This window comes from Glycine soja, chromosome 8, assembly GCF_004193775.1.
Source record: "Glycine soja cultivar W05 chromosome 8, ASM419377v2, whole genome shotgun sequence".
Lineage (NCBI taxonomy): Eukaryota > Viridiplantae > Streptophyta > Magnoliopsida > Fabales > Fabaceae > Glycine > Glycine soja.
In genome coordinates, this window is record NC_041009.1 from 10,386,398 (window position 1) to 10,401,129 (window position 14,732).

The window sequence follows — 14,732 nt, forward strand, 5'->3', positions numbered from 1 at the left end:
ATAAATACATGATCATTAAATTCTTTACTTGATAGGAAAAAAACTAAACTCTTTAGCTTTAGGAAGAAAATTTAACAAGGAGAAAACAGTTATATTTGAAAGGAATTTTAATCGTGAGCTGAAGTATTTACTCCAACAAAATAATACTATTTATTCTAAACTTCATTTCTAAACATGTTCTTACAATGGACAGCGTAGTATCTATTCTAATAGTGCTTAAGGACTTCACTATCATAATGGGGTGGTGGCGCAGTTGGCTAGCGCGTAGGTCTCATAGCTTCTGAGTGATCCTGAGGTCGAGAGTTCGAGCCTCTCTCACCCCAATTTTTTTCACTGTGTAGATTTCATTTTTGTTCTTTCCCCTGAACTCGTTCCCGTGCTCATGAGAGTTGGGTCTGGTCATCCTCCTTCCTGCCTCATTTTAACAATATGGTCGTAGGAAAATTCGAAGTTTCGAACCCATTTTATCTTCATATTTTTTTAGTATATTTAAACCATAAAATTGGGTGAAACATTTTTTGTTTTATGTAGTGTCAACAAATCTATTAGTCTACTGTTAATTATCAGATGGAAAATGGAGCCTTTATAAAAAAAAAAAAAGGAAAATGGAGAGAGGGACCCAAGTTAAAAGTCCTAAAAAGTATGATAACAAACTGAAAGTGCAACTAAGAATATTAATAAATTCTTTTAAAATTCGGTGCAGAGAAAAAAAATTTGTTAAACGTTATATTAACATTGCTCTTTTCCTGTACAGGTATAAAAGGCGAAAGGTATATAGATCTTTAACCATTTAGGTTGATTTTGGATACTCATTTCACTTTCACCTACGTTGAACGTGAAAATTACACATTCATTGCAAAAATGCTGAAGCAACAAGGTTGTTGCTTTTCCGTTGTGTCAAAGAAGACGCGAACACAAACACACACTTAGTACGGAGTAGTAACAATCTAAATATAGTTTTGAACTTATGATACAATTGCGACTTACACTAATTCTCCCAAATTTTGACATTTTATTTATCCAATACAGTATTCACCTTTTAAATTTCAATCTAGTCAATTGTGGCCTCGTGCCGAGAACAAGTATCAATCTAGACCTGTTCCAATAAAGAAAAAAAAAAAAAAAAACGTTGTCACCTACGGTCAATAAGAGCATCCCTCAACATATGCCACTGTCTCAACTTCCAACTGTGCATGTCTGGTAACAAGGAATATATAATCTTTCGATATATGGGATTAAATAATGATTATTTGGTTTGTTCCCAGAGCATCTAATTTTTGAAAATAAAGATGGCATTGAACCTAAAGCATAATTCAATATCACCCCACCCCAAAATAAATTGCAAAAAGAGTATAAGTTCCAACGAAGAAAGCTCTTCATCTCCGCCTGTTTCCAAGGACAAATAAACAACCTCCCCCAACACAATTTAATCCCCTCCCAGAGTACAATAGGTGTTAAGTTGTCCTCAGTAAATGTGTAATAAAGAATGATGCATCTGAGAAAGAAGAATATTTGCAGAAGTAAAAATATTTGGATAGATACACAGGTTCCAACAAAATATTATCTCCTACCGGTGGCAGTTTTGCCTTTGCTTAAATCAGCAAGTTCTTCAATAAGCTTTCTCTCATCATTGCTCAGTCTTTTAGGGATTTCAACTTGCACACGAACCAATTGATCACCCCTCATATTGTCTTTATTCAGGAAGGGAACACCTTTCTTAGCCATAACAAGTGTTGTGTTCGGTTGTGTCCCAGCAGGAATTTTCAAATCGACCGTTCCATCTACAGTAGGAACCTTAATTGTAGTCCCCAGGATTGCATCAATATACGAAACCTTGCAGGTGTATAAAATGTTGGTGTCATCACGTTTAAGGATGGGATCTGGGATAACCTCAATAACTACAAAGAGGTCACCAGGGGAACCACCTTTCCTTCCAGCATTCCCCTCATTCCGGACCCTTAGACGACTACCAGAGTCCACACCAGCTGGAACCTTCAGACTTATCCGTTTTGATTTCCTTACCCGACCATCCCCAGAACATGTATTGCAAGGTGTTGAAATTTCTCCAGTCCCATTGCATGAAGAGCATGTCATTGACTGCTGGAAGATGCCTAATGGAGTTCTTGTTGATGAGACAACCCGGCCTTGACCTCCACAAGTGCTACATCTGGATGGTGTAGTCCCTGGTTTAGCCCCTGAACCATTGCAAGTTCCACAGCTCTCTAATCGGCTTATCTCTATCTCTTTTTCTATGCCAAAAACTGCTTCTTTAAAGTTCAAAACAAGACTGTAATACTCATCTTCACCATCAATTGCTCCATTCCAAGAACCTCTGGAACCTGCGCCACGATTCATGCCCTCAAACAGTGATTCAAACAGATCAAATGGATTGCTGAAATCCTGGCATAACAGAGAGAAATCATTCGTTGAGAAACAAAAAACAAAATAAAATTATACATCACCATCAGAGGTAACTTACCCCCATCCCCATTGCAGAACCTTTAAGCCCAGCCTCTCCAAACCTGTCATATATGGATCGTTTCTCATCATCTGATAACACCTGTGGTGGAATTTATTCACAGAAGAGGAATTATTGTTAAACATATGCATAAGGGCAAGCTGAGTTTAATAATCTGTAGTTTTACCTCATAGGCATTGCTAATTTCCTTAAATTTTTGTTCAGCACCAGGTTCTCTGCAACACAAGAAAATACAGACAATGGTTTAATGATAAGCAAGTCATAAAATACCAGAAAATTATGCAACTAGCAAAATTGTGTTTGAGACAGCTTATTTTTCTCAATTTCAGCTGTTTTTATATTTTAAAAATGTTTGAAAAATGAAGCTCAATTTGAATTGCATTTTTTGTAACTTAAGTCCTCCCCCACCCCCAGAATTTGAACAAACATTGTCATTTTGCTTGCCAGTAAATTACTATATATGCAAATTACAGTAACAAAATAAGCATTATTGTTTACTATATAAAATATTAAGAAACAATAATGAACAAAGAAAGCGAAAGCATTATCCACCAATGTTCAAAATATGTGAATGAAACTCCCAAGACAAGCAACAACCATCATAATCTGAGATAGCGAAGCCATGTTGGCCACAGCAGTAGTTTTTTTTAACAACCAGGCTGGGGGGGAGGGAGGACAAGGGAAAGGAATGAATCATAAAAAGACGAAGTCCAATATGTGAAATCAGGCAAAAAAAATTAACTCACTTGTTGACATCTGGATGATAATTCCGGGCAAGCTTCCGATATGCTGAAATATCAAAAGTAAAGAGCTTTGATATTGCTGACACACACACTAGGTCACTAATCACAATACATAATATGCACAACCAAGCAAATAATATGCAGATTCTGATTAATGACAGTTTCTCAATCACAATTGTTCAAGTTTAGGTATTAGATGGAAAAGAGAAAACTGAGACATACTTCACTGATACAATTGTGATGAGTTATATAAAAAACAGCAAAAACCTTAACTCACAAGGTGAAGTCAACTATTTGATGTGTTAATAAACACTTAGACATAATGCTTTATATATATATGCACCTACACACCTAGAGTAAAATTATTTTTATTTCTCAAGGGTCAAAGGAAGCAGAAAGAGTAAAAAAAAAATTGTGTAATCATTAACAGTCAACAGACTAAAGTTACTGTGATAATTATTTTGATTACATAGAGATGGCTACGAAAAAACAGGCTATTAGCAAATCAATACACTGTATTCAAACATTTCAACTTATAATAAATTAATAATGGAGGTATTATCATGTAGCAGATAAGGGAACAAATAGAAAATACCACTCTTAATTTCAGATTTACTAGCATTTCTTGAAACCCCAAGGACAGAATAATAATCCTGCATGTTGACAAATAAAGGATATTCAGAGTAATATATTGAATAATTCACATGGGCTTTATACAGTTGAAATAAGAGGCAATGAGGCATCCTTTCACAAAGTACAATCACATATTTAAAACACATGCTCACAAAAGGAACTCATCACTGCTGAAGAGTGCATTTTAAACTTACAGCATTTGCTCTAACAATTAACCTTGATCCCTTGCGATGATTAAAAGTTTGGGGTGCACCCACATTGAGTAGTGTGGAATCTTGAGAAAAAAAGCTTGAACTTGTTGCAGCCATAAAACTTACCCTGCCAGTAGAACTGCAAGGAAGGTGACTTAAAGAAATTACAAAATCCAGCACAATGAACTGGGCTGAAAATTTTTAGTATAACTGCAGTGTAGGATGCTAAAGAATATTAATATTTGTTGGAAATAATGGTACTATTTTTTCTTGTGTTCCATTCTTTCTTCTACCTTTAAACTTTCCGTTTCACATTCTATTAGTTTCTATCTAACTTATTATCTTTTTCCTATTAATTTCACCATCATCTTTCATTTTTTGACTTCATTACTATGTTTTGCTCCTAGATTGATGGTGAATTGGTGATTATGTATTTATCATGCATTTCTTTAATTTTGGGTTTTAATTTTGTTTTTGAGTATTTATATGTGTAGTATAAACTATTTAGTTTGTATTATAATATTTAAAATAACAGTCATCCCCCATTTTCAATGCTAGCCACTACATGCGGCTATTTGAGATTGATAACTATGATTAGTATTAACCTAGGAAAAAATCTCCACCAAGTCTATTAAAAGCCTATATATATGGATGTCTTGCATACACTATGTACTCAAGTAGAACAAGAAAGCATTACCCTTCTCTAAATTCTCTCTAGATTATTTTCTCTCACTTTCTCTTTCTTCCTCTCCCTCTAAATCTAGCAATACTCAAAGACAGATAGGACTGAAAGCATTCCCCAGTTTCTGAGAAATTCAGAACATATCCAAACAACAAAATAACTGTAAATGACAATTAAAGTAACAAAATCACAAATTACACCCAACTTAAGATTACATATCACTGTTGATCGATATGGTAGAGAAAACAATGTTAAAAAGTAATATATTCCTTCCCATGGTGCAATGTAGTGCATCAACATGAATCATAAAAACGATTTTTGGGGCTGCAAACCACAGACCTATTGTTTTTATATGCAATAACTGACTCATAAATTGTTATTAATGGCACACCTTTTCTACTACCATTCTACAAAACAAATATTCAAACATAGAACTCACTTGTGGCTGGATGATGCAACCTTGCCCGTGATACTGGATCTTAGTAACAGCTGAGGATGAATTCCCCATTGTGCAGCAGATGTACTACTAAAAGGTGTTATTGCCATCTAATATATGACCTTCGTTGCTGAACTTCTGCTAGCTGAAAAAAATTGTATACTGAAATTTAATATGCTAGCATGGTAGGACACCATCTAAACAGAAGCAAACAAAAAATAGATTTAGCATGCAACTTGAGGGGAACTATAATTCAACTGTTCAGGATGCAATGCCACACAATGAGCATATGATGTAAGACTTGTAAGGAAAAAAACCTTGAGACAATGAAAAATCTTTTTGACCACAAGATTTCACAAATTACAGAAGTAAATTTAAAAAATAGAATTAATTTTTTTATACTATTAAGAACTAGTTGTATATCTACAGAAGTTGAATTTTCCCCCTCTTGAGTTGTCATCAGCAGCTGTTCACTGCTTTTGAATATTGATCAATATCAGATCCATTCTGAAAAAGAATAAAAAACTAGCGTACCCCATTGCCCAGAGGCTCTTCGCTATGCGAAAGTATGGGGGAGGGATATTGTACGCAGCCTTACCCTTGCATATGCAAAGAGGCTGTTTCCGGATTTGAACCCATGACCAACAAGTCACCAAGGCACAACTTTACCGCTGCACCAGGGCTCGAATATTCTTACATTTATAGTGTGTAGAAATTCTAAATAGGCGAGAAATACAATAAACCAACAACCTTAAAACTAAATTTACAACCACCCTCATGTGGGGGTGGGGGATCAAAAAAGAAGGAATATATAACCTAATGAAGAATAACATCCCTTCTCAAGCCATTAGTCGTGGGCATTAGCCTCAACAGACCTCTATGCTTGAGCATTGTGTGTCGTGTATGTGCCAGGAAAGGAAGAACAGAAAATTTAAGAAGTTTGCAGTAGTGGTGTTTGATATGCATCTGTATTAGATAAACTTCAGGCACCATAAGATACTTCAGTAGCCTACATCCTATAATATTTTATTTTATTTTTCTGCGTTGATACATATAGGACTAGGATATCATAAGAAATTGAAAATGCTAGTCTTATGCCGTGACTGGTCCTAGTTAAAAGAACAAAAACAAAAATCTTCCCCCTCAATCAGGGGCAGATTTGCTATTTTCATTTATGATACCTTATAATGATTTTATGTTTTTTTTTATATTTATTGAGATGAAACATAATTATGCATAGTATTTGATTTTTTTAATATGTTTTATGTTGTATCTTACCGTATTTGTATTCTACTTTTTAGGAAGAGGTGTATCTCCATGTCAAAAAAGATCAGAATAAAGAGTATCATCGCAAAACGGAAATTGACATTTAATCATATTACAGCTCAAGATGATGCTACCATGTGAAAAAGACAAGCAGGAAAGAGAAAACCATTGGCGTTAGTATCATTAATGGCAGAAGGTCAAAATTCCACCATATAAACATGCTATTGAGGACTATGGCACCGCCATAACAGGTCTCCCTTCACAAATTGCCTATGGCAGTTGACAAAAATTCTGCCATGGCGCCGCCATTTAACAACAATGATTGGCACACGTTTTGAGGATGGATTAGAATTGTAAATGATTTTTTTTTTTGTTTTAAGGTTATAAAATAGGAATTAACTTGATTTTAAAATTATTTTATTTTTAGATGTGCACATGTTGAATTCCACCCAAATCAATTTGATTTCTTAATTTTAACTATATGAGTTGATGACTTTACCCTAATTGTTTATCTTTCTCACATTTATAAGTAAGGGTGATAAAGCAAAGTTATTAAAATGAACTACAGAAATTGATTTGGAAACCAACTATGTTGCAAATAGCATGCTATAGCAGTGGCTTCCAACTATTCAGAGGCTGCTGCATTGCAGTTTGAAGGTGTGGCCATAGCGGTCACAATCTCATTGAGCTCAATATCCAAGGTCAGATGGGCTATAGGGCCACACCAGGAGAGAGATGTTGGAAAACCTAAAATACCATTAAAATGTGGGAGTTGTAGAGGGATGGTTAGATAACAGGCTTTTGGTCAATTGGTCTTTTTGCAGCAATGGGGCTTGTCAGAAAAGGAAAAACCCTCAACAACAAAGTCTCTTCTTTCTCAATGATGTTCTCTTCTCTGAAAACACTCCACCCTTCTCTTCTCAAAAGTCACTCCCTCCTCTCGCAGCCTCCATTTCCTGCAACCCAGGCTCTGGTTTCCATTGACACGGACTCTGATTAACCCACTCCCATTCCACTCCCTCTATTTTTCTTTCTCAGCTTTCTCTTTGTTCTCCTACGAGCCCAGGAAGCACCTCTCAGGTCTCTTTCTCTTTGTTCTCCTTCTCTTCTTTTTGTTCCAGCTGCAGCCAGCAGCTTCTGTTTCTTTTTCTCTTCTGACTTGTGTTGTTATCCCCCTCACTTGTCAGTAATTATGACATCTTCCTCTCAACCAAACACAGGACCTATGACTTTTTTTGGCTTAACCATTATTTTTCAAACCGCTCTATTCCTCTTCTCCTTCTCTTAAGATTCTGAGTGCCTGAGTTACTATCACTAACAACTTGTCACATCTATTACCCCGATTATTATCAAGAAGGACTTGTCATATCCTGGGAGACTTGTGCACCATACGGATTTGAAGACCTATTACTTTTTATTGCTAACTGTGTGTTTCATGAATTTTGAGTAATTTGTTTAATTTTCCAGCATTTGATGTGTTTATACTTTATAGTTTTAAATATCCTGTCATCCCGCCAAACACAATACCGCTATAGACAGATACGCGCCACTATCCAGGATTGACAACAATGGGCACCAATTCAAATCCTATTTCTTATAATGATCTCGAAGATGGAAATCATTTTCTAAATCAAATGAAACCTATTTCCTAACTATTCGAACACTGAAAAAATCAATTACCACCAAATGCAAACCGATATCTAAATAAAATCAATTACCTGATAAAGTTAAACACTGAATCTAACTTCTATAGTATACAAAAAAAAAACGGAAGAGTTTGGCAAGTTCAAAGAAGGAACAAGATATTAAAAATATATATAAGAAAATACCAGACCAGCAAAAAAAAACTATCGAATTGCCAAGTGAACTTAGGAATGAATTGCAAACTATTCAAGTTTCATACACCAGAAACCAAAAAAACACCGAAAATCACATGGCATAAGAAATAAAATTAATTCCAAACACAAGAACAAAGTGCATTAAAATAAAGAGTAGAAACGAGAACGCTGAAATCTAGCCTACGCAACAACAAAGTGAGTGAAAGAATCAAAATATGTAAGCGTCACAGACAATTAGCAATGAAGAGACTAGAGTGAGGAATAGATAGAGAGAAACCTGGTGGTAGTATTTGTGGTTCCCTTTTTAGTTTTTTTTAACCTTAGACGCTTCGTTTCGCTCTCTCTGAGTTGAAGAGGATGAGGCTATTGCCTTGCCTCGCTCGTTGAATTGATGGTGGACACCCTAATAATATTATTGCGTTTCTGCCTTGGGTTTGTTCCTCGCCGTTTGATTTATTGTGGTTATTAAAATGCATGTGCCAGTCTCGCCCCTAACTCTTTTTCCCTATTTGTCCTTGCTCCATTCTTAAGATAATACTGTATTTCATCTTTTTCTAACCATAAAGACTGAAATTCAATAAGCTTATCATATTTTTTTCAATTTCTTTTATCAGTTTTTTTAAGATATTTTTTTAAATTTTACAAACTTAATTAACTGCATAAAATTTTACTTTAAGATCCTTAAACAATACATATCATGAGTTCATGACGGCAATGTTTAAATGTATCAATTTTATTAAATTTGTGCTCGTTCAATTATTTCATACGTATTATTAATATAATTTTTAAAATAATTATTATAAAAATTAACAATCTTATCATATGTGATAAGTATGATTACATGAAAGTATATAATTATTTTATATTATTGATACATAGTCTATTTTTTCATATCTTCACTTTTAAATTTGAATTTTAAATTTAAAAATTTAATACATAATATTGAATCAACAGTCAAACAAATAATTCAACCAATTTATCTTCTTATTTTTTTAACTCAAATGTTTTATTTATTTAACAATAAAGAAATCCATTATTTTATTCTTTCTTGAAAGAAGTAATTGTATTATTATTATTTAATAATAATATTTTTTTTACCTATTTAATAATAATATTTTCATCTCTTACAAAATATAAAATTTACTAATTATTTACATGTAGTAATTATGTGTGTATGTGAATTACTGTAGTTAAATATTCCAAAAGGTTACGATTATATCGTAATAAGTTTTGGTTCAACAACCATTAGCAACCGACCTTAGCTCAGTTGGTAGAGCGGAGGACTGTAGTTTGTAACAGATATCCTTAGGTCGCTGGTTCGAATCCGGCAGGTCGGAAATTTTTTAAACTTTCGTGGCTTCCACAAACTACAAAACCAGCTTATGTTGTTCACGTTTTGGTCAATCTCATAAAACACTAAATTTTTTACAATTAATTAACATGTGGTCAATCAATTAAATTAAATAAAATACTAGTAATCTCCATCAAGAAATAAAAATGTCATTTTTTATTTTAATAAATTAATTGTTATAGGTTATGGAATACATATTTTCCAACATTCCGTGGTTTTTACGGAAACAGCTCTGGTGGAAGCAATTTTTCTCATTTTTTTACCTTTCTCATATTTTTTGTTATGACGGGCCTTTTTCATTTGTTGTGATACGTGCATTCTAACTCACTAACTCGAATGTGATTCATAAATTATTTTTTGCATTTAATAATTTCTTCATACAGATAATGAATGCAAGAAGTTAAGCAACAAAATCAATGTAAATAACCCTTTAATTATTTTTTAAAAAAATGAATGTAAATATCTTCCATTTCTCTGCTAATCCACTTAGGTACCATTACTTTGGTTTTTTGGCACAGTTGGAGTAGTGGGATCAATGAGGAAGGATTTTAAATTCTTGTACATCTCCTTGGGCTTCTGTACATTGAGAGCATGCCCTGCATTCTTAATAACCACTAGTCGCGCGTTCTCTCCCAAATGCCTGAACATCGGGGAAAAAAAAAAAAAAGAGTTTGAAGTATGTAAAACATAATAAAAATATAAGGTTTATGCTTTCATGCTATACTGATATCTGAATTGCCCTTACTCCATTTGATATCAAAACTTCAAGACATAAGCCATTAGAGATGCTTTGAAGATAAAATTAATAGTGTGCTAAAATTATTTGAAATTACCTTTGTAGTCTATAAGCTAGTTCCATTGGGAATACCAGGTCCTTTTCTCCCCAGATTATTAACGTAGGCTGCACCATCAAAAAGTTGTGCCATTTGAAAAGTTCAGTGAAAGATTGCAAACATGGTGAAATTAGCACATTAATGTTAAGTCAGAAGAGAAGAACAAACCTGGGTTATCTTAGGAAGATTAGATAGTTTTCTATCCTTATGTAATGTTTCGATTAATTCTTTCCTCTCTTGGCGGTTTTCAGTACACATCACCTGCAAGTAAAACCAGTTTCAGTAATGAAATGGCAACCTGTGCTTGTGTATTCACGTCAAGGGATAGCCAATTTTTGAGTAATCATGTATAGAAGAGTTCCATACCATGCTTATTATATTTGTCAGTTTTTTCTCAATAAGAGGACTATAGAAGAGAGAATCCAAATCCAGCAATCAGACAACAAACAAGCAGACATACCTTATTTTCAAGTAAAAGGACAACTGAGAAGGAGATAGGAAAATGATGCATGGACCTCCGAATGCTATCTGAGTGTATAGATAAGATGCGTGATATAACGTAACAAAAAGAGAATAAAATGTCTCTTAGGTGTCCAACCATTATTGCTCAAAGAGATAATCTCCAATACAAATGTCAAAAATCAAATGGAAAATACACTTGAACCATCTAATGCACAGAGAAAATGCCCAAAAAAAACAGTTGAACTTTCCAAGCATCAATAATGACATTGACGACAAAATTTAGTCTGAAAATAACTACATCGCCGGGAAGCGTTTAGATCAGAAGCACTAACCCTACCAGTTCCCAATAGTCCAATTCCTATTATTGTTCTTTTAACATTTTTCTGGTTATTCGTTAACAATAGTTTTACCCTAGTCAGCACCATGGTGGTAAAATCTAAGAAGACACACAAACTTAAACATGTAAGTATAATCAACCATCATACAATACAATCAGGAATTGTGTAAAGCAGGACATCAACACACACCAATATACATTTGATAAGAGAAAATGAAATAAAATAAAATTGAAGGCTTGAAGCATCAAATTAAAATACTGACGTTAATGTAATCATTGAGGAAGCAAGTGGGAATGGCTTTGACAGGCATGGCAAACGCGATTTGCACGAGCTGCCTCAACTTTTCCGGCGTCTGCGGCAGCAAAATATCCACAGCCTCATCAACAGTTTTCACCTGGAACATCCCTTCATCCAAGTCCTTATCTTCCAAGCACACCCCGGCGCAGCATAGCACCACCTTCTCCACAAGCTCCGGAAACTGCGCCGCCAGGCTGTACGCCACGAAGCCGCCGTAACTTATCCCGACAACGCTGGTTGTATGGAGCCCGTGGGCCAGGAGGAGGGCCGCGACGCACTGGGCCTGGAAGGCCTCGGAGCGTTCGGGGCGGGTCGTGTGGGAGTCCCCGAAGAAGACGAGGTCGGGGACGTAGACGTTGAAGCGGCGCGTGCGAGAGGACGTCGTTCCACTGCCACATTGCGTTGGCCCCGAAGCCGTGGAGGAGGAGGAGGTTGGGCTTGGAGTCCTTGGGGGCCTTGGGGGCCCACCAGTGCATGATGGTGCCGTCGCCGAGGTCCGTGGTGGCGGATTTGAGGCCTGCGTTGGAGAAGGTGAAGCGGAAGCAGCGGTCGCGCGTGGCGGTGAAGCTGATGCACCCCGCCATGTTGGGGTTCGTGTGGGATCAATGATTGGTTGATGATGGGGGAATCAAGTAGTAAAGTAAAGCCGAGTGTTTTGTTTTGGCGTGTGTTGTGTAGAGTGAGAGATTCTGGTTCCAGAGGACACAGTCACAGGACAAGTGAGTGTCAAAGAGACAAAAGTCTTCAGATAAGATGTTTATTCACTATATATTATTATGTCATTTTAAATACTAATCAACTTTTATGACTTTACGATCATGCTTTATATTTTTTTTAAATTATGTAAAAAACAATAAATATATATTCTATTCAAATTTATAACATATTAGAATTAAAAATGTATTGTATATTATATATTTATATTATCTATTAGTGTAAAACTAGATAGTACTATGCATAGGTAAATTTAGAGGAATTTTTTTATTTTGGATCACATACAAGAGTTATATTATAATAATTTTATTAACTTTTTTATATTATTTTGAAAGTAAAAAAAAAATTAAAGTAAACAAAAGTTTTTCTTTTCTTAAAACAATACTCGGCAAACATGGATAAATTTAATAATTATTGAATATATATTCATAATTAACAAATTTGAAAATAAGTTTTAAAATAACCTATACTTACATCTCCTAATATTTTTCAATTTTATATTTGATATTTCATATTTAACATTTATTTTATGTTTCCAATTTATATAATAAAATAAGAGATAATAAAATAATTATATACTTTTAGAAGAAATAACAATCTTGTCTTAAATAAATTAGTTTCTCATATATCTCATTCTTTAAAGATAATCATATTTGAAACATGATCGAACATTAAATGTTAATACCTTTTTTAATAAGAATGTAGACTATAATTTTTTTTTATCTATTTTATCTCTCTTTATTAAGTAAGAGGTCTAACTCAAAAAATACCTTTTTTTTATCTATTTTATCTCTCTTTATAAATTTTTGATGTTGTTTTTTATTTCTCCTTATTAAAAAAAAAACTCCCTTTATTAAAAATAAAAATGGGCAAACTATTCAGTAGAATATAAAAAGACATTACTCTTCTTCTTGGTTCCTACTAGCTACTACTGATGAGAAAAGGAACTCCCTCCATGTGGTATGTTGATTTCTTAAACCCTAATGTTGGGCGGTACCTACCTCACCTGTTCAATGATCGTTTGCCTAACAGAGCAAAAGATGAAGTGTTGAAACTTTAGATGTCGAGCAATACGATACCTACCTCTTTGCTTCATAGTCATAGATCGTTTGCCTAACCGAGCATTGAGCAATATATGGAGTCTTGAGGTAAGACATACGATTAAATAAATATATTGGTAGGAGAAGCTTGTTTGGACACTAACACAGGTCAAGTCAATGTTTTATATTTTTTTTCTGTGCAAAATACTTAAGATTTGAAAAGTATTACTATTACTATTATATACAAACTCCACAAAATATTGAGTAAAGAATGAAAGAAAAAATGCTCAACTATAAACGACAAAAAAAAATACCTTCTATGAATTGAAATGTTTTGCATTGTCAGTTAAATAAAAATCATGACAAAAATAAAAAAAAATTAAGATATTATTATTATAAAGATCCAATAAAATTATTATTATTATTATTATTATTATTATTATATAAAAGGATTTATGATTGAATTATAATGTGAAAAATGTGTAGACTATTAAATGTAGACTAATAGGCATAGAATTCCAACCCTACCAAATTTTGTCTGTTTGTCTGCCATTCACCACCCGACGCACGTTGATTGATTGGCGAACAATCAGCATGTAGCTAGCCATATACTGTACAGTATCGTTTGCTAGTGTAATGGTGGCAGAGTTATTTGAGTTGAAGGCCATTGCTATTATCAAGTCAATGCATTCATCCTTCCATCTTAATCATGCATTATCATTTCAAAATTAATGTCTTTGAATACCTATGTCATGCTACCCAACTCTTGGTAGTTTTGTGATAGCAGTACACCTGAAGCAGACTCCCATATTCAAGGCAGCCCAAGAGAAACATTACCAAGCCCATCCGTTTCAGGGACTAAATTGTCAATTGTTATTTTACTCATCCTTGAGAGTTTATGGTTTATACTAATTCTGTTAGCCTCTATTTTGTCTTATTCAATTCTGTTCTTCTTCTCCTTTTTTTTCGGGCATCCAATAACTTGTGTATTGAGAGCCTAGTATATAAGCCTTGTGTTTTGGGCATTAACAAAGCAGGAAGAATTTACCAGCATTTTCTGTTCTTGTCTATCAATTGGAGAAATTATTAAGTAGTTTAAAATTATATAATAGGTGCTGGTGGTGACGGTGACAATGGAAATTATATTGGCGGTGATGATGACAATAATTATAATGTTAATCAAGATAATGGTGGATTGTTGTGATGTTGATCTTGGCATAAATTAAAAAAAATAAAAAATCGATAAACAACATAAATAAAATTTTAAAATATTTGATTTTGAGTTTAGTAAATCTTTTATAGATTTTATGGTTAAATCAAATTTTAATAAAAATTTAAAATGTTTTAATCTTAATATTTTATTTTAATCATTTTTATACTATATATAAATTAACTTTATAAGTTATATTAATATGTGTATTTATTTTTT

The 14,732-nt window shown here is 33.9% G+C and overlaps 1 protein-coding gene, 2 non-coding genes and 1 pseudogene across 4 annotated transcripts; 2 read left to right on the forward strand and 2 right to left on the reverse strand.

The window, feature by feature from the left end:
- Positions 1 to 238: 238 nt before the first annotated feature.
- Positions 239 to 323, forward strand: TRNAM-CAU. Its single transcript is given in 2 exon segments — positions 239 to 276; positions 288 to 323. It is a non-coding gene; the product is annotated as a tRNA-Met (tRNA).
- Positions 324 to 1,201: 878 nt separating this feature from the next.
- On the reverse strand, positions 1,202 to 8,701 carry LOC114421858 (chaperone protein dnaJ A6, chloroplastic-like). The gene is made up of 8 exons (XM_028387952.1): positions 8,546 to 8,701; positions 5,168 to 5,309; positions 4,050 to 4,185; positions 3,818 to 3,875; positions 3,226 to 3,268; positions 2,646 to 2,694; positions 2,480 to 2,560; positions 1,202 to 2,400 (listed from the first exon to the last, which is right to left on the reverse strand). Exons 2-8 carry the CDS (start codon positions 5,272 to 5,274, stop codon positions 1,561 to 1,563), a joined length of 1,314 nt encoding a protein of 437 aa, XP_028243753.1. The 5' UTR covers positions 5,275 to 5,309; positions 8,546 to 8,701; the 3' UTR covers positions 1,202 to 1,560.
- Positions 8,702 to 9,520: 819 nt separating this feature from the next.
- TRNAY-GUA lies at positions 9,521 to 9,605 on the forward strand. The gene is given in 2 exon segments: positions 9,521 to 9,557; positions 9,570 to 9,605. It is a non-coding gene; the product is annotated as a tRNA-Tyr (tRNA).
- Positions 9,606 to 9,958: 353 nt separating this feature from the next.
- LOC114423859 lies at positions 9,959 to 12,302 on the reverse strand (annotated as a pseudogene). Its single transcript, XR_003668942.1, has 4 exons — positions 11,515 to 12,302; positions 10,621 to 10,713; positions 10,453 to 10,520; positions 9,959 to 10,259 (listed from the first exon to the last, which is right to left on the reverse strand). The product of XR_003668942.1 is annotated as a monoacylglycerol lipase ABHD6-like (transcript).
- Positions 12,303 to 14,732: the final 2,430 nt, after the last annotated feature.